General features: G+C 39.0%; 1 protein-coding gene across 1 annotated transcript in view; it reads left to right on the plus strand.

Moving 5' to 3' along the window:
• Window positions 1–26,601, plus strand: part of LDAH (lipid droplet associated hydrolase) — a 111,899-nt gene that overhangs the window by 60,494 nt on the left and 24,804 nt on the right. Inside the window, exon 5 of the mRNA XM_058801935.1 lies at window positions 13,278–13,518. Coding sequence (XP_058657918.1) covers window positions 13,278–13,518 — 241 coding nt within the window. The remainder of the gene's footprint in view (window positions 1–13,277; window positions 13,519–26,601) is intronic.

Raw genomic sequence — 26,601 nt, forward strand, 5'->3', positions numbered from 1 at the left:
AAATAAAATTGGATAATGTATGTTAAATAAAAAAGGTGCCAGGACATGGAAAAACCATGTGATCACTGTAGAGTATTTTAAACAGATGCAAATTTTACCTGCTATATATATCATCAGGTAGAAGCTAAAAGAAAGTAGTAAAAAAATAAGCAAAAGTTTTAATCCATTTGAAAAAATGTGTGGATTATAAATATTTTAAAATAGTTGGTCAAATTCAGATGTTGAAGGAGGTATCATTTATATTATAATATTTGATATATTGAATGAAAGAAACAATAAGTTAAATAACATAAAAATTCAGTTTGTTGTGCTCCATTGTAAAGGAAGGTACCAAAAAGGAAGATACCAAAAAACCTTATGGTCAGGAAATACGAACCAGCTTACACAAAAAGGAAGTTTCCCTTAAATTTACTTCACTGTTTCTTAGCTTACATTTCTGCCATTTGCAAATAGTGACTTTGTCTGATATCACTGAGGTCAGTATTGTTCATACAACTTAATTCTCTTAAAAAAAATCCAAATACAACCTTACATTTTGCATCAGTTGGTGCCATTATAGAACATTGTGAAATTATGAGAACTAAGTTATGCCCAGGTTCACAAGATGGGTCACAGATGCCCTGTATCTTTCATTATCTTGTATCTTGAAGGAAGTTAATGCTATTGAAATGCTTGGAAACAACATACTTCTGAGGTTTTCAGGAAGATTTATATGTATGTTTTTTTCTTAGAGAAACCTCCCAGGAAGTATTTATATCTATATACACTGTTTCCTGAAGAGCTGATATAGCTGATACTTCTTGCATAGGTCCAGACAGGAATGGCTAAAACCATGGGATATGTGGTTATATGAATTTGTGTTGTCCTGAAGCCAGCCTATTGTAGTCTCTGGAGTTCTCTCTTTTATAAATCAGGAGAATAGAGACCTGTCTAAGTTGATCACCTCCCTTAAGGTCAGTAATAGTAATGAAGTTTTTTAAAGGTGAGAGGGGTCTGCATGGGCTGTACCTATGATCAAACAGAAACAAGAATGGTTTCCTCCTCAAGCTGAATTGAATATCCCAATCTATTAGAGTATGCTATAAGTAATTTTAACTATAAAGACACAAAGTTAATTCTGAAAAAAGGAGAGTGCATCAGACACCAAGAGGCAAAGACATCCTTAACATCAAAGGTAAATGGAAAACAGCACTTGGACTGGAAACAGCCCTTGTCTCACAGCCAGCCTGAGCTTAGGTTGTGAGTAGTTAATGGAAAAGACTGTAAAGAAAGCTAAGAGAGTACATCTCTTATTGTGGCTGTAGATGTGCACTATATAGATATTGTAAATATCATATATATATATGTTTGTGAAGTTTAATTATTATTCTTATTATACCTAAGATGTTCATGGACTTTTCCATAGTCCACCAAGTATTTTTTGTCCTGATGTTAAGTATAGCTTCTTGTCCTCATCATCAGATGATGCCCTCATCTGCCTTCCTTGGAAGCAGTAAAAAATGACCACAGGTAGAGAGGATATGCAGTGTTCCCTGTAGCACTGTAAACCTTGTTTACATGCTCACAGTAAAATTCATTGAGTATTTGAAATCACATAGGAATTCTCCACCAACACTGATTTCTGTGTTTTGTTTTGGTAGCATTTTCTCTAGGCTGAAAAAAAAAACCCTTTCCTGGTCTTTTAAAAATATTTTAATTTAATGAGTTCCATATTAGAAAAGGGGGCCCATGAGAGTGATAGTGTTGTGAGTCTGCCATCTTCTCATCCTATGCTGTATCATCAGTTTTGGGGGTTTGGATCTTTTTCCAAAGCATCATAAAATATGTCATTGAGTGCTGGAGAATTTCTTACAGCTTGATGGGAAGGAAATACAGAATGGTTGTCAACTGGGTTTAATGATCAATCTTGTGCTGGAGTGCTGAAAAGTTCATCTTATTAACAGAATATGTTGAATTATAAGTATTTTTTTCCATGGTGTTCTCAACTTCACTTTTTTTCTGATTTTTTCTCTTTTTTTGGAGGAAGCGTGAAAGCTTTAGGAATAATGTGTGATTGGTTTTCTCCTCCTGAAAGGATATATTTCTTTCCGGAGCATAACGCTGCAGACATTCTGCCAGCTTGCTGTGTAACTGAAACATAAATACATTTTTAATTTTTGAATGTGTTAAACATTTACAAGAAAGAAGGAATAGTGGGGGAAAAACCCTCACTTTTTAAGTGAGCACATTTGCTTTTCATCATTCATTTAGTCAACATCTGTAATATGCAGTCCCAGGGCAATGCACTTGCATGAGAAAAGTTGAATATATAAGTAACATCATCAGGCTTTATATTAACTAGTTTTTTACAGTTCCCTGACACAATGTTCTGGTTTGGGAAGTCCAGGCTGTACATCCATGTAAGGGGGCATTTCTCTTTCTTGCACCATTCCTGCTGGTTCAACAGTTCAAAAGCTGGGACACTACACCTTGATGCAGCATAAAAATTTGTGTCAATGCAGACTCCTGATACCTGCTTTAGCATTTTAGATTTTTCATTTCTTTCCATCACATTTACTTATGTCACTTGTTCCACCCATAATATTATTGAGTATCCTTTGCATTTATAACCCTTAAAATCTTGTGTAGGTATGATTCTCCACCCCATTACCTTTTTGCTCCCATTTTGCCATACAATTAATGGGGTTTTTTTCTCTAAATATAACCTCTTCCAGAAATTTTATCATCCAAGCCCCTTGTTAATTTTAGGCTGTATTTGTGGCTCACTCTTGGTTGAAATCTTTCCATTTAGGATGTAGAGCACAGGATGCAATCTGCATTATCTCCCAGAGGCAGAGCTTCCTCTGGCATTTGTGATGTGTTTCCTCACTGTGTCTAATATGGAGTTGCAGAGCTTCTCTCTTGTTTGCTTTCTGCACCATATCATATTGCAAACTTGCATCTCCCACTTGTCTTTATCACTGCATTACTTGCCAAGATTTTTGCTACTCATTCATGCTTTAGATTATTTTTACTTAGCGTATTTAAAAATAGTAGTAGCTTCTGAGTTTGTTCTGTGAGCTGAATAATTAAAATACCAAATTTAACTTAACCTCATTATTACACCACTGCTTTCCAGTTCAGGAGTGGGGTGAAGGTGGGTGTTGTTTTGGGGCTGTTGTCGGTGGGCAGGTATTTTCTGAACTTCTGCTTAGGAAAACTGCCTTAAACATCATAAAACAGACACCCAAATTAGATCTCAGAAAGGTGGCTTGGCATGTACTGAAGCACCATATCCATGTAAACTGCAGTCTAGCTACAAGAGGTAGTGACAATCAGTATGAAATACCTCTAGCTTCTTGCCTTATACTGCCTATCTGCAATTCGAAGATCAGATCTTCAGATATTCACCTGATATCATAGTTACTGCATGTTTTCAGTTTTTACAAAAGTTATACATTCTGGTCTTCTTTCATTGCCATGTTAAGGGGCACCAGTGTATTTACCGTGTTTTTAGTACTAGAGATCATACACTGCTGTGGATGGGCCTCTTTAGAGAACACTTGCTCAGATGCTGCTTAATGGTAGCATTTTGTTTCCAAAATATTGTTTAGAAGTGTGCCCTGCTGCTTCTCCCTGGAGGAGGGGTCTCATTTGGTTCTATCTGATGAAGCTCCTAGTTAGAAGTTGTAGGTCCTCTGTAATTAGTGGGAAGCAGATAATTCTACTAGAAAGTGTTTTTAGATCACTTGATATTTTTTGAGGATCTGTCCATGACAGACTTCAGTTGGGAGTCTTTGGTGATTTAACTCCTATCTCAGGCACCTCAGTTTAGAACCAGTAGTGAACTTTGATAACACTGAACTAAGATGGACTCTGAAAGGGTGAAGGTTTATTCTCAGTTATTTTCCCACCATTTCATGGTGCAATTTCAGCAGATACCTTTAACATCTGTGTTTGTAAATGCATACACAGTTAGTGATGGGCTGTTCTTTCTTTGCTGAGCATCTGATGAATGATCCCTTGATAACAGAGGGGAGATCTTTACATCCTTGCCAAGGTTGCCCCACAGTGTGTTTAGAATCTCATGCAGACAAAACCAATGATTAAATATCACTGAAAAGGTTAAGGTATTTCTGACTAATTGAGGTAAATATGCTAAACATTGTATTTAATTTTTTTTAATAAAACATACCAGGGCCCACCCTGTGGCTCCTGTTAGCAAGTGGCTAATACAGCTTAGATTCCAGCCATGAATATTCCGAGACCCAAACTTGATTGCTTCACAGATGTCCTGTATTTAGAAGAATCCCTGGTCTACACTGTTTTTTAACCTGTGCCCAGATGTCCTGCTGGCTTTGGCCAGAATCCTGCCAGAGAACATACTAAAAAGTGTTGGTCTTAGAGCCTGGGCCCTAGCCTGGTTTCACTTACCAGTACTGAGGTTATGATGCAGACAGGAAAACATGGGTTTTATCACATGTTAGGAGATAACATTTTTTTGTGCTGTTTTGTGTTAGGAGATAACATTTTTTTCACCTCTTTCTATTTACAGAAGACATACAAGGGGAAAAAACCATGCTAGCTAGTGAATAAGAAGTGCCTCTGCTCTGATAAAGCTCAGGTTATTGCTGTACTGACAAAGAGAAGTGTTTGTTATACTGCTGTTCTGGCACAGCTCAGCTGCTCTCTGCATGTATGCATGCTTTACTGTATTTGTGAATTTGCTCTTTTAGTGTAAGATGTCATTAATATTCATGTAACCAGTGTGCTGGATGGGATCTCTAGGTATTGCTGTATTTATTCAGGGAAGAATTAGAAGCATGTACCTGAGTATGTGCACGTGTGTGTCTGCATGTGTTGGACTTGGCACATGCCCAAGGTAATGCCAAGGCCTAATGCCTTAGAGGTAAAGGCACTGAAGTTGTCAAGCAAAATTTGATCCAACGTTTATGTGGGAAATGGATCTATGGACTGCTTGCATGCTTTTATGCTCAGTCCTTAAAAGTTCATTTGATTTTACATACTCACGTTTTATATCTTTGGTGCTATTGTTTGGGTGCATATGTTTCTATGTAAAAGGCAAATAGCATCCTGACCTTGTAAATCATGTTCATCCTTAGGATCATTGCTCTCTGCTGCTGTCCTGTTGCATTTACACTGCTGTGCTCTAACCTACATGAAAACATGAACTGGGTCATTGTATGTTTAAAGGTGGCATAAGGTAGTTCTGCTGAACAGTAATTTCTTCAGACACTGTGAGAGAATTTCTGCCTGTGTGTCTGTGCATCCTGGATGTGCCTTCACAGCCCTGCATGTGTTGATTCCTTTCAACAACTCAATCCCTAGCTGGATCCTCAGTATGCCTATGGAAATTCTACCAGAAGTTCCTGTGATCAACCCTGGATCCTTGATTCACTTTGTTCTCAAACTATGACAATTCAAATACCCTTAGTGAAGTTGAGCTGACAAACATGAACATGAAACTGTTGGTGACAGTCAAAAAGTCTGTTTTTCTTAGGGAGCAAGAGTTCCTGCAGCCTGTCAGAGAATTTAAGAGTGTTATTTAGTTTTACCAGCATGTTCACAGAGTTGCATATCCTAACTGCATTTGTCTGGAAAATAAATTCAGCTCTTCAGGGAGCATGTTATGTGCCTCATAGAAGACATTTTGTAGAAAATTTAAAAATCTTTCCTTCTGTCACTTAATCTCATAGATTTTATATAATGGAATTAGAAGTCTGGAAAGAAATAAATAGAAAAAAATAGAATGCATCTGGTGCCAGGACACAAAGTGAAAATTTGGGCACTAAGAAACAGGAAATGTAGAAAATTTTAAAGGAAACTTTGAAATCAAGTGCACATGCCTCTGCCCTGTTCTATAGCCCCTGTATGTTGGGAGGGGTCCATAGAAGATGTCAACAGAAGATTCTTGAGCACTAAGCAGCCACTAGTGAACTAAGCCACCGTGACATTATTTGTAACAAAAAATACAAACTTTCCTACAAAATGTTGTTTATTTACAATTTTTTACATCTTTGTTGTACAGAAACAGTTTGGTTACCCAGAAAAGTAACCTTTGGTTAAACTGTAATTTACCATACAGTTATTTAAAATATTCCTGCTTTTGCAATGTATATTTTCATGTGAAGTCATCTAACTTAACAAATTTCAGTTTATTTGTCTATAAAAAGCATGCTAAGACTTCTCTGTGGTGCATAATTCTTATAAAGCACTTTGAAATAACAGTTGTAAGATCTTCTGTTAACTATGTTTGAGATATTTGTTTTTCTTACCTCTTTAATATGCCAAACATTTGTTTAGAATTACAGGAGATCCATAGGGTAAAGTAGAAGAAAATGCATACAGTATGTTTTTGATTTCACACCAGGAGAAAAAAGTGTTTTGTCATTTGTGTCCATTCTTTGGCTCTTTTGCTGTCATGAAATCCTGTGAATTTGTTGATATTGAGTTGTGACAGAGTTCACTGGTACAAAAACCAACGACATCTTAAACTGACAAAGACGAAATTATTCAAGATTTTAAAGTAGATCTCTGTATTTTACATATTATATTCTATTAATTAGTGAGTAAAGTGAAGTGAATGGGCAAACCCAGCAGGTCCTGCTGTGGGGAGAGGACAGCACAAGCCAGCACTGTCTGGTTTATCCTGTGCGTTTCTTGGAAATCTGCTCGGCACAGCTGTGGCAATAAAGCACAGAATACTTCCCTGATCCTCGTTGTTTTGCCTGCAAGTTTCTGCATACTGAGTAGAAGAAATTGTGTGATTAATGTGGCATTCTGTGTCAAGGGTAGACTGTAGATTACCGTTAAGTGCATCATTTTGTTATCTTTGAGAAATTTACTGGGTTTCACCTGACAGATAATAGCTTTTCTTCTGCCAGCACAAGAGGGGAATAACAAACTAATACATAGAGTGACCTAATATATATCAAAAGAAATGCTGCTTTTGACAGAGAAGCAGCTCTTGCTTTCTGAAGTGTTTTGAAGGAATTTTAAATTAAACTTCCTCACTTGTTTTCTTTCCAGAGCTGGCTGTGTGAGTGCAGCGCTGTGCTTAGGCTCTCCATTACTGAGCACCGGATGGTGCAGTGACTCTGATGTAACACATCATGGATTGTTTCCTTCCTTCTGCCCCCTGATTTGAAGTCTGAGTTTCCTTTGGGCTCTGAAATGCATAACTGGTGTGGGATCTGAGCCTTGTGATCTTTTTGGTGGTGGTTATTGTATTAACCATTTCTGCCATCCCAGTTATCAAGAATGGGTTATTCAGCAGGAGCAAGTGCTTTCCAAAAGCCTCCCTGCTCAAAAGCCAGTGAGAGCCTCCAGCAACCACTGCTTCTGTCATTAAAGCAGAGTGAACCAGTGATTTATTTCTGAGAAGTTTCACTTTCTGGTATTTTCTTCAGTGGGCCAGAATATTTTTATTTTATAGCTCTGATAGAGATATCTGAGCATACCTGTGGTCTGTCATGAGCAGGGGTGGTCTGTTCATTGAGATCCAAGGGATAGGACTGAGAAAGCATGGCTGTAATTACTGTATTCACCTACTTGGAGCCTCCTCTGAAAAAAAATCTTTGAAATGGCTCTTGCTCTTTTCTGTTGGTCAGTGTTTGCCTTTTTGCATCCTGACTGCTTTTCTCTCCTACTTTATTTCTATTAGCAGAATGTCTCTCTGTATTAAGAGCAGGTGGCATGGTGTAACAGCCCTCTCCAGGCCCTGGCTGAGGGAGCTCAGAAGGCACACACACACCTGGGGGCCTGAGTCTGCAAACAGCATTTCTTGTGTTATCAAAACTGGCTGAGTTCAAAAGCATTGACCTCCTGTTGTTGGCATTGAAGGACTTAACTGCTCTGAAAATTAAGTGACTTCTTTCAGTACTGGTTGTAAGTGGCATCCAGTTTTCAAGCATGATTTTACATTCTCAGCGCCATCATTTACCAGTCCCTTAAAGAAGTGGTATTACCCATTCAAACTTCAAATTGTAGCTGAAGAATATATTTCAACTCATTCAGTAGAAGGCACTAGTGGAAAATATTACTGTGGGGGTGTTTTTAACTTTATCCAATTTGCATACTTGTAGTATTTTTATAAGGAAACCATTTAAACATTTTACAAAAATCCTTTGCTGGTGTTGTTGAGACTATTAAATTGTGCAGTGTTAAACAGCAACTTATTGGAAATTTAATGGTTTGGCTTTTTTGTACTCTGTTCTCATTTTAATCAAAACAAAACAACTTGCAATTTTTACTGCAAATCCAAACCCAAGTTTGGACATAACCCTTATGCAGTGAAGCTGTGAAGGTACTCAGTTGTCATTTTGTCACGTTGCTGTGGATAGATTTAGATAAAAGCTCAATTGAAAGCCTGGATTGTACAGGAATGTATGTGTGGAATCTTGCTAGAAGTCTTTGCTTTATTCTTTAATATTTATATGGATCGTGGGAAGTGAATCATATTCATTGGGGATTCTTCCTAAACAAATCACCTTGGTAAATGCCATGCTGTTACAGAATGGGTATTTAATATTCCTTGTTTTGAGAGCTCACTTTTCCTGTAAAATAAGTCGTTTCTCTTCCCTCTGTGTTCTAAAATTTACTGTGCAGGTCATACATTCCTGAAGTTAATGGACTGATTGCTCTAGATACAGAAATATATAAACAGTGTCAAAAGGGAAACTCCCCAAGTCCCCATGCCTTCCTCCTGTGGTGTGTGTTGAAAGAATCAAGAGCAGAACATTCTGGGCTGGTTTGTTCTCTGGATGCATGCTCAGGCCATGCACCATTTGATTCTCTCTGTGATATATACACTCTGCTAGACGAGGGAATAGGAGCTGCCCTGGCATCCACATGAGTTATGTGAAGAGTTTGCAGGTAATGTTAGCTTTTGGTTCTTGACAAAATGTAGAACTTCTGAGACACTGCATCAGATTGTAGGCCCTTGAACCATTTGGGGTTTGAGCCCTGTGAAATGTAGAGTTAAAAATTAATGATTAAATAGAAGCAGCTGCCTTGGTGACTAAACAAAAGAACATCTATTCCTTGAATAGTGAACTTTAGTGTAAGTGCTGTCCTGAGTGTTGATATCTCATAGTTCAATAGCATGATAAGGGGATAACTGGTAAATAAATTGGCCAGTTGTACAAATACTGTTGGTTGTCACAATCATCAATGGTGACAATTACAGTATAATTTAAGAGTGCTTGTACTGTTTTTAGTGGGTTGACCAAAGCAGAGTCAAGGATAGGTGGTACACCTCCTGGACACGAGGCGTGTTTGCCTTCAGTCAAATCACTGGCCAACTTCCTGTAGTCCCTGGATCCATCTGAGTCTCTGTTTCCAGAGTCTTCTCTTGTTCAGCTCTCTGCCTTTCCATGTGCTTAACAGATAAATATTACTGCACTTTGAATTGGGGGTAGTTTAAACTAGGTGAATCTGAATGTTACTCTCTAATACTGTTAATATTTGTGCATTATATCTAAACTTAGATATATATGTATGGTAAAATATACTATATTTTTATTATATAAATAAATATTTGTAATACTTCTTGTATTTTGACTGATGGTATTCTCAAGAAACTTGAATTACAAGGAGGGTTACTATAAGTAAAACGATCATTAACCTTTGCACATTATTTAATGGTATTTATGTGTCATTCATAGTTATGACAATACATGGTGGTTATGATAGCCAGTGTCCTCCATTTTCAGAATAACTGTTTTTATATTAATTCTGAAAATTTTAACTTGAATTTAATTCTGTGCCATCTGCCTGATTTCAGGTAGTGTAAACTGTGTGTAGATAAATTCCAGGCATATAAAAGTAAAAAAAACCCCAAAAATTATTAACTGATGGTGAGCATTTGAATATTATTAATTTCCTTAGTTTTACCTGAATATTTCTACTTATTTATTTCATGACACAAATAGGACATACTTTTTTATATGTGCCATTATAACAAAATGGGTTAAACCTCATATCTACATTTCTGTTGCAAAGAAGTTGAACTAAATCTTTTAAGCAATTCTGCAGCCAGATGCACATTTCAAGATCATGGCTTGGGAATTCAGCAGTAAATTAAGAAATAGTGGATAAATGTTTGAAAAATATGAATTTTACATTTCTCTGTTAATGTCTGCAAAAGGTTTAAAAAAGAAATTAAATAAAATTACCCTCCATTTTTAAAATTTGTGGGTCATTACAAAATGCAGGAATGTACAGGATGGGGTAACAGTTTTCTTGGTTTCTCCCTTTTCTGCCAAGGTTTAGCAGCTTTCTCTGTGGTTAGTACAGCCATCCAAGCAACTAATCCTATATCTATAAACTGCAATGTCAAAGGATTAAAGTGTGCCTGGGAACGCAGGTCAAATCTGCTTTAGATCACAACAGTTTGGGTTCAGCTCCTAGCTGAAATATCACAAAACTACCATGTAATTTAGTACAAGTTTTGCATTCCAATACTTCAGCTGCTGGTTGCCTTTAATAAAAAGAGGCCCAGGATTGATTTCCCTGAGAAGGTATTTTTCTTTGTCTCAAACCAAAGCAGTATCAGCTGGAAAGCAGAAAGATTTATTAAAATAGTTCTGTATTTTTATATGAATAACTCTTTCAAATTCTCCTTTTAAAATTCTGTAAGAAGTACAGTTTCTGATGGTGGGTGCATGACACAGAGGTTTCCCTTCCCTCTCTCTGTCTGGCTGAACACAGTGGCTTAGGAGACCAGGGGCAGTGGTGACAAGTTCCTGCCTGGCACAGCTGGTGCGTCTCCTCTGGGACTTCTCCACCTCTCCAGGTGCCCTGGAGTGACAGCTGTGAGGCTCTGCAAGAACAGTAATCCAAACAGTGGTTCAGCTGGCTTGAAGGTGTTGCTGAGGTTGTCAGGCTACAACCTGCTTCCATAAAAATTGCTACCTTGAAAAAAAAAGACAAGTCATTTTCCTTCAGACTCCTTCTGAAGGAAACAGCCCCACTTCTTACAGAAGCCTGCTGCCTCCCTGAGATGGGTTAAAGATGTACAGAAAGCCTCCCATCTTCCCACGCTGGTACAGCTCTTGGATTATTATCAATTATTGATTCTTCAGGTAGATAGCAATGAAATTGCAACAAGCAGCCCAAGGACAATCAAGAGAGACTTCAGGGCCTTGGGACAACTGGTTAAGGAATCAAAAGCACAGCTAATATTCCCTGTCCTTCCAACTGCAGGGAATGATAAGGGAAGAAACAGGAAGAGCCAGCAGATCAGTACCTGACTCTGAGCAGTTGTTCTCTGAGTATCCAGACATGGACAGTGAGCAGAATGAAGCCCCCATAATCTATGGGGAGATGGTTAGTGACCTGCTGCCCAGGAGAGACACACAGTTGTCAGTGACCAGCAAGACAAGGGCAGTGATTGTCACCCTGTACTGGGCAATGTTGAGGCCATGCCTCGAGTGCTGAATTCAGTTTTGGGCTCCTCATGATAGGAAAGACATTGAGGGGCTGGAGTGTGTCCAGAGAAGGACAGGAGAGCCGAGAAGCACAAGTCTGATAGGAGTGGCTGAGGGAGGTGAGTGGAGAAAAGGAGTTTCAGGGGGTCCATATTGCTCTACAACTACCTGAAGGAAGGTTGTGGCCAGGTGGGGATCAGTCTCTTCTTCCAAGGAACAAGTGATAAGACAAGAGGAAAAGGCTTGAAGTTGTGCCAGGGGAGGTTTAGATTGGATATTAGGAAAAATTCCTGCACAAAAAGGGTTGCCAAGCACTTAATAGGCTGCCCAAGGGAAGGGGATTATTCACCATCCCTGGAGGTATTTAAATGATGTATAGATATGGCACTTGAGAATATGGTTTATTTGTGTATGTGGCAGTGCTAGACTAACAGTTGGACTCAGTGATCTTAAAGACCTTCTCCAACCTAAAGGATTCTGAAATTTTATTATATTTCCTGAATTTTTGCAGTTTGTTCTGTTACAATGCCCAGATTGTGTAAGCATCTCTGGGTGGCATTCCCTGCCTTCCATTGGAGGGCTGCTGGGACTGGGAGTGCTGCACACAGGTGTAGAGGCATACACATCAGCTGCATCTCATCTGGGAGTAAAGAAAATTATCATAAAATATATTTTACAAAAATAAGAATCTAATTTGCACAACATGTAGAATGATATGTGCTAAGCAGACATATGTAACTACATTTATTGATACTGAGTCACCAAGAAAGCCCAGCTGTTTATAACTTACTATCTACCAATGCAATATCCAGATCCTCTCTTACTAATTTTTATTTATAATTCTGTTAGGTAGGGCTGTGTCTCTTTGAGGGTTATTCCTATATGAGTTATTGCAATATATTTTTACTTCCAGAAAAAAGTTGCAATTATTCTTTTAGAATATTTGCTTCATGTTAGCATTGAAATATAACTATGAGTAAATGTATTAACTCACTTTCGATTAGCATGGGTGGATGTGACTTTAATTAATTTCTTTTTACTTGAAGGCCATAGTGTATTATTATAAAATAAACTAATTACCACCTTCAGAATGTCTATTTCATTATAAGATATAAAAAGCAATGTCTTATGCCAGTGTACCCATTGTAGTGAAGAGGCTGTATGCTTCTTGTTCTGTCCAAGTTTACCTGTATTAAGCTGCAAATTGAAAACCCTGTATGTTGTCAATTTTTAAAGTTACCATTACAGCAGCTGATATTTTTAAATTTGTTTGGTTGGTTTACTTAGAGGAAGCAGTTTACCAGGTGAAATGAAAAGCAGTGTACTTTTCCTGAGATAAAAAGCCCGCCGGGACTGAGCAGAGGGCTCCTGCCTGCTGCCCTCTGCTGGGGTTACTCCTGCCGGTGCTTCCAAAGGCCACTCTCCTCTTGAGTTCTTATCATAAAACATAATTTTGTAACTGCGTACTTGTTTGCTTCGCGTTTTAAAAAACTGAATCTGGGCACATCACACCTTTGGGGCAGTGTGCCTGGAAGCTCAGTTTCATGCGATGGAGACTCGTGTGAAGGTTGGGTCTGCATGGGCTGTGCTGCCGTGCCTGGAAGCTCAGTCTCAGTGCGATGGAGACTCGTGTGAAGGTTGGGTGCGCAGGCTGGGCTGTGCTGCCGTGCCTGGAAGCTCAGTCTCACTGCGATGGAGACTCGTGTGAAGGTTGGGTGCGCAGGCTGGGCTGTGCTGCCGTGCCTGGAAGCTCAGTCTCACTGCGATAGACACTCGTGTAAAGGTTGGGTGCGCAGGCTGGGCTGTGCTGCCGTGCCCCTGCTGACGGTGCTGTGTGTGCCCTGGCAGGTGCTGCGCTCCGTGCTGCTGTTCCCGACCATCGAGCGCATGGCTCAGTCCCCGCAGGGCAAGCTCATGACGCCCCTGCTGTGCAAGCTGCGCTACGCGCTCTACATGCCCGTGTTCCTGCTGTCCTTCCTGCCCGAGGGAGTCAAGGCCTCCCTGGTGAGGTTTGCTCTGCGGGGGATGAAGACCTGCGATGAGTCTTCAATAACAACCTCCATAAATCTCTTCAGTGTCGACTGCATTGGTGAGCACCTTTCTGTGTTAAACCACCTTTTGTATTTTTCTCATTTAGTAAATGTTGATTTAGTTTTTTAGTATTAAAGTATGAGTTTAACATACTTTAACAGCGGAGTAACAGATCTGGTCTTTTCTAAAATTAAGACCATGGGTACAGGAAAGTCTCGTATGAGTAAATTAAAAAAAATGTTAAAGGCAAAATAACAAAATATTTTCACAAAGAATATATATTTCTGACCTATACTACTGACATGATTTCTCATGTGATTAAAACACTCTTTTTACAATGTAGTTTATGTGACTTACGTCTGCTTAGTTTTTGCATTTCATTCATATTGGGTGGTGAATGTAAATCAGTAATCAGTTTCACAAAGAGTTCTTTGCATCTGTTTTTATTAAGCTGTTTTAGCCAGCTGTATGGACTCTGTCATCTGAATTGGAATATTGGTAAATTCAGAAAAGGACCTTCAGTCTACAAAGACTCATAGAAGTTACTTTATGCGCTGAATTTCAGCACTTTTTTGGGCACAAAGAGAAAGATTAACACTCCTCCGGTGTATATTGTACATATATTTTACACATTCTAGCAAGAGAAACAACTTTAAGAAGCAGAATAATTTCAGATATATTATGTTAAGTTTAGAATGAAAACCAGAATGTGAATTGTGCTATACTCCAGGTATTTTGGTAAGTTAACAGTTTAAAACAATTTGGAATGGAATTGACGTGCTAACGCAGTAATAATAGCAAGAAGGAAGTTTTGATTGCATTAATAGTAGTAAAAACACATTCCTACATTTCCAGTTGGGCTCTGTCTTCTATCAGTTAAATTTTACTTACTAATCATCCAAACAGATGTGCCAGAGTAACTGGGATTGCAGTGAGGGGCTGTGCCTTTCATGGGTCTGTGCCTCTGTGTGGGAGGCTCCCTGTAGGACTGTAGGGCTTGTGCTGCCAGCCTGGACAGCCCCACTTTTGTTGTACAGATTGGACATAATGACAGTCACTCCCTTGCAGTGCCCTGTGCCTGACAAAAGCAGACTCCTGGTTCCTAATACACATTTCTGATTGAACTCTTCTACTTTGTGGCTCGAGTTCCTATTAATTGATGACAGTTTCGTGGTGACCAAGGAGAAAGCAAGCATGCAGTCATACCTACACGAGATATTCAAGTGTCTTCCTTTGATAGTTTTGTCTCAGAAAAAGGTATGTGGGGGTCTGTGAGGTCACATCTCCACAAGCCAGGAATCCTTCTCTGGTCCCCACAGATAAACTTGTACCTCTAAAATACAGGTTATACACAGCCAGGGTTGTATTGGAAATGGTCCTTGGCCTGTGTTAACCTCCAAAAAAGCAGGGCCAGCCATTGTTTGTATGTGTTGTTTGGCCCAGGCCACACTGCAGCCGCAGGAATAATTGAGCAGAACGGATTTTGTGTTCTGCTGTTTGTGTTCTGCTGACCCTCTGAGCTCTTTAGTCCCCAGGTGAATGAGCCAGGTTGATGTGTGCCTGTCAGCCTGTTGTAATTTCCTCTGTGTACCAGTGTCTGACCTGTGTCCTAGCTGTAAGGTAAATTGAGGCAAGAAACCAGGCTGAAGTCTCTTCACTCATGGGATGTGTTCTCTGGCTATGTTCAGTTTGTTGCCTGAATAAATTGTACGGAATGAACACCCCTAGGAGCCAAAGTCTTGTAAAACTTGCATAAATAGGCCTTATTGATGCAACTAATTCTTTTGGGCTTGTGATAGCATCTCTCTCAAGTACAATTCCCCTTTGGTTTGTATCTTTGGAAACTGATGGTGTTTTACAGCCCAGTGACTCAGGACCACATGTGTGGATTAATAATCTCTGAGCATCCGGATATTGCCTGTTAACCTTCTCTTTTATTGTTTGAGGACAATAGAAAATGTTACCATTCAGCAAAAATTTGCTAAATATAGCGCAACAACTGAGTGTGTCTTATGAGACTGCTCATCTGTGAGTTACTAAAGCCTCTGAATTTTTGGTAGATGCTTTTCTGAACACTTCCTTTTCCTCTAATAAATTACTAGATATAGTTCAGAAACATTCAGCAAATGAGGTTGTTTCTTCTCTCCAGGAAGGTTGCATGTCAACTCATTAAAAATATACATATTGCCTTTGGCATGTAACTCTGTTGCATTACTGTAATTGTAATAAAAGCTGTGATTAAGGGCAGAAAAGATGGTAAAAGTTTCCTTAAATCTAATACGTCCGTTAAAACAACCCAACCTGCCAGGGATTTGTTACCACATCCAAAGCTTAGTCACAACAATGTTTTCTCTCCTCTGAAAGGAAATGAGATTTGAAAGCTTAATTAGAACAGATCTCTAAGACCAAGTGCTTCTCCCATTGACACTGAGAGTGAAAAGCTCCATTCGGTTGCTGCAGGATCAGGCCCTTGGCTGAAAGAATCAGTGAAGGAAGAATTACATTACCTATTATTGCCCCACTTCCAAATTATGTTTGTTCCTGCTTCTTATCCAAACACGTCTTTCTGTTGTTCTAACTCCATAGTTGATGATATATGGAAGCCCCAGTTGCACAGCAAGAGGAATTGTGATGACACTGTCCAGAAAGGGAACATAATGAAGTGTCTTGTCCCAAAGAGGAAACAACACAGAAGGAGAAGAGACAGCAGGGACTGTAAAGAAAATGGATTGTAAGGAAGGATGGGAACATACAGTGTATAAATAGTAAAGGACCTATAAGAAACAAGCAAAAGAGGCTGAAGGGCCTTTGCTTATCTGGTTTAACTTCTAGCAAAGATACCTTAGGGCAGAAAAAAGCATTATAATGAACAAACAAGCATTTGGGTACTTGTATTTGTGAACTTAGAAGATCAATAGACAGAAATATTAAACATTAGTGACCCTGACTTATCTGAAACATTGTCACTCTGTTTATTCAGGCTAGCAAAACAAGGCTACCTCTATCTAACACAGCAGTGGTGGTTCTACAAATCATGTATAGTCCTGAAGTGCTGGAATACTTTGACACTCCAGTGCCCTGAAATTTGTAAACATTTTTTTTGTGACTGATGCTAGTAGCAGACTTACAGTGACAGTAAACCATTCTATCTACATGGAACAGGATTTATTGTCCAGCCGTTTGACTGGCAAACTTCCTCCATTTGTTTCTGTAAAATTTCCACAAAAGCACAGACATTACATAATGGGTAAACACTGCACAGCTTTTTCGAGAGGCAGGCTCACAGGTCAGAGGTTAATGTCTGGATGACAGGGAAGATACAGATAAGCACAATAGCAAGAAAAACCTCTAACTGGCCCAAATGAGGTGGGTCCTTTGTGATCTTGAACCTGTGACTTCCCTGGAGGAATCTCCCTGTTTGTTTAACCTGGTCGGGGAGCAGGGGAGCACTGCAGCCTGGGCCAGGGGGAGGTCTGCTTTGTACTGTTGGGGCAGGTTAGGAAGGAGGGGACTCAGAAGCCTGAAACAAGGCTATCAGATTCATTTAGGCTGTCACATAAGTGAAAACTGGAAATAAGAGATGCCTAGTTAATTTAAGCATCCAACAGAAGTTGTAAAACAAATAATTAAGATAAAACTCCAGAGTTGTGTTTCAAATTTTATCTTGTTCCAAGTGTGGAAACATTCAGATTTCATCTGCAGGGTTTAAATTTCCCTTGTTTTACAGAGGCAAAGAGGGCTATAGCAGTTTCAGGCACTCCACAGGACTGTAAAGGAAGCAAGTCCCAGCTGAGGTGCTGAGGCTTGTCTCCCAGCAGTAGCTGCTTCTCCCTCTCAGATGTACAGGATGACAAAATTAAATCCCTGAGGTGCCAGAGAGTAAAAGATTTTATTGTGGGATACATTTTACACAACTATAAAATAGCATCTTTGAGATAAATTTACATCAGTGTCCAGTAATATATAAGCTTACAGTTGCTATGAAAATGGAACAGAAGTTTTTACATTGACGACTCAAGTTATTTTAAAAGTTTATTTCCAGGAAGCCAACTGGGAGGTAGCATTCTGGGTTTGAATTACCCAGCCTCAGGAGTTATCATGGCTTGAGATCTGTTTCTATTCCAATTCTTTTTATTTATCAGAGAGATTTGAAGTGTGACATTGTGGTTGGTCTTCATCTGCTCACTATGAACATCATGCTGTCTGAGCTGCTGGCTTTAAACAGGAAAGGCGAATCACACCCTGCAGTGACCGATGCGTTTTACTGATCGCAGAGGGACTCTCTCTACTAGAAACCAAAACCCAAGGGAGATAAATGTCACTCAGAATCCACTGACTGTTCTTTTTGCTTCAGATACCAGAAAACAATGTCTTCCAGTTTTCTATGCAGCTTTTACCCTTGCTGCTAAGACAGTCAGATAATTCATACTTTGTCCGCATTAGAATTTACAGCTGCTGATTTCTAGTGAGAGTCATGGTGTTTGTTTCCTGCCTTCTTTGAAAACTCATTTTACATTTTCACCTCAATTTCCTGACAAGTAAGATGGGAAATTTTTTGGAGTTCTTTTTCTGGGACTGAAGTGCTGTGGAAATACCCATCTAACCAAAATGCTTGGGTAAGGACAGTGCATCATGTTGTGTTCATGGAACTCAGTAGCACCTCCACCTATTTTGCTTGTATTTTTCAGATATAAAAACCAGTGCTTAAGGTATTAGGTGAGCACTTGATAAAAATCTTCACATGAAATGGTCAAATAAGAGGTTTTGCCCCTGAAAAAAAAATCTTTTAAAAAGCTGTATAATTGCATGGCTAAAATTTAATTTACTTTTCCTTTTTGCTCTGCTTTCTAAATTAAAATGCAACAGAAGTTATGATGACCAGATTTTAATTCAGCACAGAAGGCATAGTTCTTTTGATTTTTATTTTGTTTTACGGAACAAAATCAGAAGAGCTCTGCCTTCCATGCTGAATGGAACAAAACCCATCCATTGAGGTATGCACAGCCAAGGAGGATATGCACATTATGTACTCATCTAGTTTTTATTTTTCAAATGCTGAACCACCATGTTTAAAAAAGAACCCAGTATTCAAGACAATGGATGAGCTATTGGCCAATATCACATGGCTGGTTGGCAGCAGAGCTCTACATAGACCTGCATCTCAGGGCAGTAAATTGATCTACTGAACCTGCCTAGCCACTAGTTTAACCTAAAAATATATATATGGATGTTAGTCATGAGCAGCTTCCCCAAACCACACTGGCCAGACAGGCTGGTGCATGCAGTGCATTTTAAAATAGAGACAGAAACTGATACTAGAAAGGATTTCAGGTAGCACCTTGCAATCTCATACCTACATCTTTACCATCCTACCGTCATAGTAGGCAGGAGAATAAAAGCTTTCCCTACACTCTGGGCACTGGGTAACTTTTCAGATCTTTGAACCCAGACCAAAACATTTTCAAGTTGGTTTTCCAGGCTGATGGAAATCCAAGTCCCAGTAGTAAAAAGTGATTGCTTTATTTCTTCTGATGAATGTACGTTGTAGATAACTTCTGGCTACAATGCAGAAACCATTTCAAGGATATTTTATATTTAAATATGTGTAGAATTTCAGACATGATGGATAGCCAGACAAAATTTCATGGTGAACAGAAATTACTGACATGGTGCATAAATTCCATCTATATAAACTAAACCATGTTACATCTGTGCAGCATAGTGCAGTATATCACAGGTGGGCAAAAACAGTGGAGCTCAGCAGGTCTCCTCTCTTCCTATGTGCATTCTTTGATGCTCAGTGGGACAGAAAGAGGTCAGAAATTATACAACAGATAGTCTCTCCCTCTTCACTAACATTTGATTAATTAGGCTTCAAGAGAAGTCTGTCGTGAAATCAGGTAACTCTACAGCCATCTCCTGAAAGATGTTTTTTGCCTCTCTGCCAGAAGGCTGCTTTGGTAGCCCAGGAGCCTGGCTCAGTGTGCAAAACCCTCTGGTCCTGCAGCATTTCTCAGCAGCCTCTTGTGTGCTGTCACAGTTGAGTCCTATCCACTTCTGACATTTTAAGTGATGATCGTAATATGTGTTTCTGCAAAGTGTTTAAGAGCGTGTTTCCTTACCTGTGGAAACACAGTAATATTTTATCACCTGCTTCGCAGGAAAAGGCGCCAAAGAATAACAGTCTTTAATATTTTCATGTTTCCTTTGCTACTGTTTATTTTCCTGTGTGATGCCTGACTAAAATGTTTGTTTAATGTAGTCGGACAACTCACCTTACCAAGGCAGCACTTAAGCTGATGGAAAAACCTCACATCTGCTCTATTCTTTCTGTGTGAATAAACTTTTCCTTATTTCAGAGTGGGATGCTCATATTAAATTACTGGAGGAAGGCAATGACTTTTATGTATTTATAGTCCTATTTATTTATTAAAGTTAATCTGCTTCATAATTTACCCCATTTCCAAAAGAAAGAAAGATGTTTAATGAGGACTTTTATTACTTGCAAAAGCTTTTACTTTCCTGTGAAAGCCTTATGAAAATAATAGTAATAATGTGGAAATTTCTCATTTGGTCTGTTTCTGTTAATTATTCCTCTCTTTCTTCTTGGGGGGAAAACCCAACATAAAAAACTCCCATCATAAATATTACTCATAAGGCGTGAATGTTTTGATAGTGGAACTGCTGATCATTTCCATGAAATGTGAGGCACAGTTGGGATTTGGTTGGGGAAGGGGAGATTGTTTATTCACCCCTGGTGAGGCTTCATCCCCAGGGACACAATTTACGCCCACAAATTTACAGTGAGTCTAATGATGTGTTGCAAATGGCATGAAAAAGGAAGAGGTAACATCAACAAAGCAGAAAGGATGTTGAAAATAGCTATATGCCAATGAAGTGCTACCAGCTGCAGTTGCTTTGTGTTAAACTATGCCAGACAGTTATCTGCAAATTGGCACTTTATTTTTCCTGGGCCAATACAAGCCCCCCTGAATTCAGGGGAAGGACTCCCTTCTGCAGTAGGCTCATGCCTTTTGAATGAGACCTGTCTGCCGAAACTCCCCCAAGGAGTATATGAAGTAGAACTCATGGCTCTGATATAACTTGTGTTTACTGGCTAGAAATTTAGCTTGATCCATCAAACTCCTTCATCATGCAGTACCAGCAAAGCACTTAAACTCATGCTAAATCCATACCCATGGGTAAACTCTAGACATTTTTCTTGGAATAAGTTTTTTTTTCTGAAAATGACATTTACAAAGCTGGTAATTTATTTAGTACCTGTTATTTCATGTGACTGAAGTGGACAAAGTGGACACTGGTTTGGATTTAATTCCTATGATCAGCTAAAACAATATGGCAATCCACTTTAATGCTGCTCCTTATGAAGATGTCCACCAGCACTCAGTAATTCTATAATGTGACAATACTGACAAGGAGAAAATTCCTACAGAATCTTCATGGATCTGAGAAGGAAATGCTGGCTTTTCTTAAGCAAACACAGTGGCACAAAACATTGCTTTCTGCTTAGTGCAAATGCCAGGTCTATTTAAAGCGAGCTTTAAAAGAATGCATTCTGTTTATGAAGTACAAAGTGGTATAAAGTCCACCTTTCTTATGAATCAAAGCCACTCCAGTTGTAAGAATGTTCACTTTTTTCAAAGGATAAGCAATCCAGATGTTGAATTTCATGAGGCTTCCTCAGTAAAGAATCAGCCCTAGGTCCCAGTCCAGAAGGGCACTTAAACTGACCTCCATTTAGCTACTCCCAGGCCAGACCCCTGTCTAGCAAAGCAGGGTAATCCCACAGAGCTCAGGCAGGAACCACAGGGAGAATGGAGATGCTGAATTGCTGCAGACAGTGTCCATCCTGGCCATTCCTTATGGACTGAGCACCACCTACAGCAGACCCTTCTGTGTCCCTCTTGCAGACACTTTCCATAACCAAAGTCTGGACGCTGTCAGAACTCCCAGCATTCAGCCATCTGCCACAGAATGAGAGCTTAAGCTGGAGATGAATTTTTCTGCCTAAGGGACAGTTCTATCATTTGAAGATGGTGGGAGTTGTTCCAAAGTAACTTCAGGCAGGATTAAGCCCGTGGACATTTCAGTTTTCCATCACATATGCCACTTCATCTGCACATGCTTCATCACACAAAGTAAATGAGTGTTTTTCACACTCCCCAACAAAGCATCTATTGTTTGCAAAGCACCTGGGTATAATCGTTGAATAACTTTTTATTTTTGCCTTTAGCCTCTACTCTGCTTTCTCAAACACAGCTGACTGATTATCTTGTACAGTTCTGCTCTTCCTGCAACTGTAGTACCAAGCAGATTGGAGAAGGCCGTCCGTAACAATTGCAGCTGTTTCTGCCTCTTCATGTCCATCATGGTTATACATTAACTGCTATGTTTTCATTCTAAATTCAAGTGTAAACTTAAGCAGACCCCAAAGTCAATGTTTAGATCTTGTAAACCTCTAAACATCAACATTTTATCTAATGTGTCTGTGCATGTGTGGAAGCACATGTTCCTGCATTAGTCATCCTTGATACAAAGCAGTTCCTTCTGTTTGATGTTTTAAACAATAAGTTATACGATATTTCCAAGATTGCTGTTGGCAATAATTACCGGTAGAAAATATGTTTTCCTCATAGGAAGTTACAGTGCTGTTTGGTATTATTAGTTCTTACCACTGTTTTCTGACTCCTTCAGAGGAATGACAGAGATTGCTTCCTCAAGAGCAAAGGATAAACTGGAAATGAAACTAATGTTACACTTCACTGAAGAACCTTAAAATAAGACAGGCAACTTACCAGGAAAAAATGCGATAAGATAGTAGTATATTTCTTGAGGTAAACTTATTTTCAAAAATTCAGTCAACTATTTGCAGACTATTTTGATACAAATGCATCATTTAAGAGCTGTATTGCAGCATGTCAAAGTTCAGATAAACTGCACAGCAGATGAAAATCACAGACTCACAGGGAGGTTAGTTTTGGAAAGGACTTTAAAGATGATCCATGCCATGGGCAGGGACACTTTCCATTAGAAAAGGATGCTCAAAGCCCCATCCAACCTGTCCTTGAACACTTCCAGGGATGGGGCACCCACAGCTTCCCTGGGCAACCCATTCCAGTGTCTCAGCACCCTCAGAGTAATAAATTTGTTCCTAATATCTAATCTGAACTTGCTCTCTGTTGATTTAAAGCCATTTCATCTTGTCCTATTACTCCACTTACTTGTAAGTCCCTGTCAGCTCTTGTATAGCCCCATTAGGTACTGGAAGGTGCTATAAGGTCGCCCAGAGCCTTTGCTTCTCCAGCCTGAATAGTCCCAACTCTCCTGAGAGAGTCTTTGGCCATAATCATCCCATTGAAGTCAAATTATTTTATTCTTGTACCCTCTGCATGAAGTCCCTTGGAAGGACAAGAAAAACTGTGTGCATATCTGTAACTCAATGTTCAGCAGTAGCAATTTAGAAATAAACTGTAAAATCTGTGGAGCAGAAATGTTATTTTTCCTGATAGCCTAAGTAGCCTCTGAGATGCTGAAGCCAACTTGACTGGGACTTTTTGCACTCCCATGCAGTATAACTCTTTCTTAAATGCAAAAAAAAAGATCGAGTCGGGCACTCAGGACTCTTTCCTTTGGCTACAATTACTGGAAAATTATCAATTTAATTTTATGTTGTCCAGTTTACCTTTACAGGGGCCAGGAGTGGGAATTTCAAGTTGTCAATGTGCATATTTTAAAATATTTCTGAAGCATTTTGTAATAACCGATTATTGTGAAATTATCCTGCTGTGAGGCAGATTTGCTAAGGGAGGCATCAATTAAATGTTCTGGAAGAAAGAGACTAAGAATTTGTGGAGGTTTTGTGGAAGTCTCTTGTGTGACAGAAGAAAGCATCACTTCAGGCTTTTCCATGTCAGTATGGCCAGCACCTGACGAAAGATGTCCCCAGTCTCTGCATGGTCCTTAGCCAACACAAACAGCAGTCTGATGTAATAGCAGTAATAGAAATTAAATGGCAAATGGTGAAATAGCAGATTCATTCTGTGAAAAAAACCTGACAGTAAATGATAGTTTTGTAAGGCAGAGCATCAGAAGTGTCCTGGGAAGCTGTAGTGTCAGTATGGGAAAGGAAGATGTATGGAAACAAACTGTAGAGAGTGAGAGATTAACGACAGGGTAATGAGGTTGCTTGTTTTTCACAGGGCATAAGACTTAGCTATTAAAATCACTCTGCTTCCTCAAAAGAATATTTTCAAGTATGCACAGTGGTTGAAGCACTTTCAATCAGGCCAGTGTCATGGGAACTTTGGCTTCCTTAGCCATGAAAAGGTGATTAACATTGAAACATTTAGTAAAGGATGCTTGATGATGAATTCAAGGGAAAAGATAAAAAATCCCTCTGTATATCACTGTGAGCAAATTTGTGCTCATGAATGGTGTGAAATTATGGTAGAGAAAGAAAATTCATAAGGGAGAAAAGGACTACTTGAAGGTGGTAGATGTGGCAGGTGATATGCAGGTCATGTAAATTTCTAAAGCATGGAAAGTAAAATCACATCGCAAACCTTTAAAAATCATCAAAATTATTAGTTAATTGTCTTAACAGACACAGGTGGGAGAACTGACAGAGCTGGAATATCAATATGAAGGGATCTAACACTCTTGGGAAAGAAGAGCAGGGAGAAAGGAGGAGGATGGATGTGCTTGCCTTAGCATCCACATATTAAAGACAAGAGATCTGTTGAATATTACATTCACCAGAGCATGACAGATGGATTTAAGGGACTTCTAAGAAAATTTGAAGCTATCCAAAGTGCAATATGTAATATGGTTGATGGTTGTAGAGTAGGGAATCCACAACATACGCTGTTCAGCTACTACTCACAGTGCATTGCTTTACCTATATATTTATATATATAAAATATATTTATATCCATATGAAAATATATGTGTAATAGAGCAGAAAAAGAAATTGGCAGACAATATATGGCAGTTTGATACAGAAGATGATGCCTCATTTGAAGATGAGGCAGATTGGCTTCATATTTTCACAAAAGGGTAACACCTGTGCTAGAACAGAAATGCTTAGCATATTTACAATATAAAGCTCTATTCACTCATTAATCTCCTTAAAATTCTGCCATAGTCAGTGGAGAAATAGGTAACACTTGTCTAATCTGTCTTTGTCAGTACTTAAGGATGAGATGAACCATGTACTTTCATGTGACCGTGAAGAAAGAAAAATTAAGCTTGATATACATTTAATCAGGTGAATCCTATGACAGGCATAAAATAGAGTTGTTTAGACTGAACAGGAGACAAATGAAGAACATAGAAAGAGTTTGCTAGTAAAGGGCAGTAATTTAACTTACATGTCCATGGTAGATGAGGTAATATATAATGGAGTACATTTCAACAAAAGTGATTCAGTTTAGATTTTATTTAATGATATGAGCAGAATTCTAGATGGGATTTCCTATGAAGGTATGAAACTTTCATCATGTGTGCTTCCTAATGACAGGACACATAAGTACCTGCTGAAAATAACACAGAACCATTGATTCATCTTAAGAAAAAGACACCGATGGAGATCCCTTCCAGCCCTGTAATGTCATACACACTGATTAAATAGACAAGAGTAGCACTGAGAATTTCAGAACCCTTAATGAGGGACAGTTTACCTTAGAAGAACCAAGCAAAACAGGTGAACAGATGCAACATAGAATGATTGAGGAAACCCAAATAAAGGTGAAGCATGCCTAATGTCCGACATTAGTTAAAAGCAAATATGAAAGTTGATAATGTGACTGAATTCTGGTATGTTTTTAGCCTTCTCCAGTTAGCATTCTCCAACTATTCAGGCTCAGTTGAATTAGCACTGCCATGCATCATCCCCATAAGCAGTTTTGGTGGGGGAAGAATCTAGTTCTGTGGAAACAAGCCATTCCCTTCCACTTGGCCTCAGGGTCCCAGAATAGTTTCTGGCTCCACTTTGTACACTGGTGCAGATACAGCCTACATTTGTACCTGCAAAAGCAACAAGGGTTTGGTTGTTGAAAACAGACTGTGGAAGTTTGACTTCACAATTGTCAAAACAGGAGCTTGGAAGGTGCATTTTGTGTTGGCAGAAGGGTAAAATAGCCTAGGAAAGGCTTTTTACTAAGCTGCTGATCAGTGAAGGGACAAAGGACTATCAAAACCAAGGCAATGTGGAAATGTGTGCTTTACAGCCTGGCCTTTATGGAACAATTTAGTAGACTTTTCTATAACCAGTGAGTACTTGATGAAGGTACAATGAAAGGCACTATAATTTTCCAAACCATCAGGCCATGTTTGGGAGAACTATACTATGCACTGGGTTTAAGAACAAACCTGTAAGGCTCTAATGCCAATGAAGGGCAAACTAATAAAGAGCTATGCTCAGATTTCTGTGTAAGAAATGTGGAAAAACTAAGTAAATTGTAGCCACTCTTAATTTTTTATTTCAAGTCTAGTAGAACTGATGTTCAGTACTTGTAATAATACACTAAACAGGAATGTTGTTTTTTTAAGAAATAGTGACAAATATTGCTGAAAAATTAGCTCAAAATTAGATGAATATAAGCACCATCATACCGAGATATACTGTTGACTTACACAGGAAATAATAGCTGGAAATGAGGTCCAAAGTCCATCTTCCCTGGTCTCTCATTTCCAACAATAGTCAGAACAAAATGCTTCCAAGAAATAGGCAAAAATTCTGCATTAGAAAGGTCTGCCTGTTAGTAAAGGCATTGTTCTTTGAGGTAAAGGCTTAAAGACTTGAGGCATTTGTAGTTACAGTATGCAGGTCTAAATGATAGTATGTTAAGAGAATTCTAAATATTTCTTAACTTCCAGTGTCTTTGTCCTCTCTTGCTAATTTCTTGGCCCTGAGAGGTTCTTACTGTCATGGGTTGATGTGAAGTTGCTTTCCTTTCACATGTTTTTCTACTTCTTAATATTCTTTTCTATTGCAAATGATTTGCAAAATATTTTTTAATAACTCAAGAGTTCTCTTCTGGGCCTGGTTGCGCATCAGGTTTGTGGCTTTTAACCAATAGTGAGCTGTCTTTCATTAAAAGACAACGTCAAACACAAGGGA

The sequence above is a fragment of the Ammospiza caudacuta genome, chromosome 3 (genome assembly GCF_027887145.1).
Source record: "Ammospiza caudacuta isolate bAmmCau1 chromosome 3, bAmmCau1.pri, whole genome shotgun sequence".
Lineage (NCBI taxonomy): Eukaryota > Metazoa > Chordata > Aves > Passeriformes > Passerellidae > Ammospiza > Ammospiza caudacuta.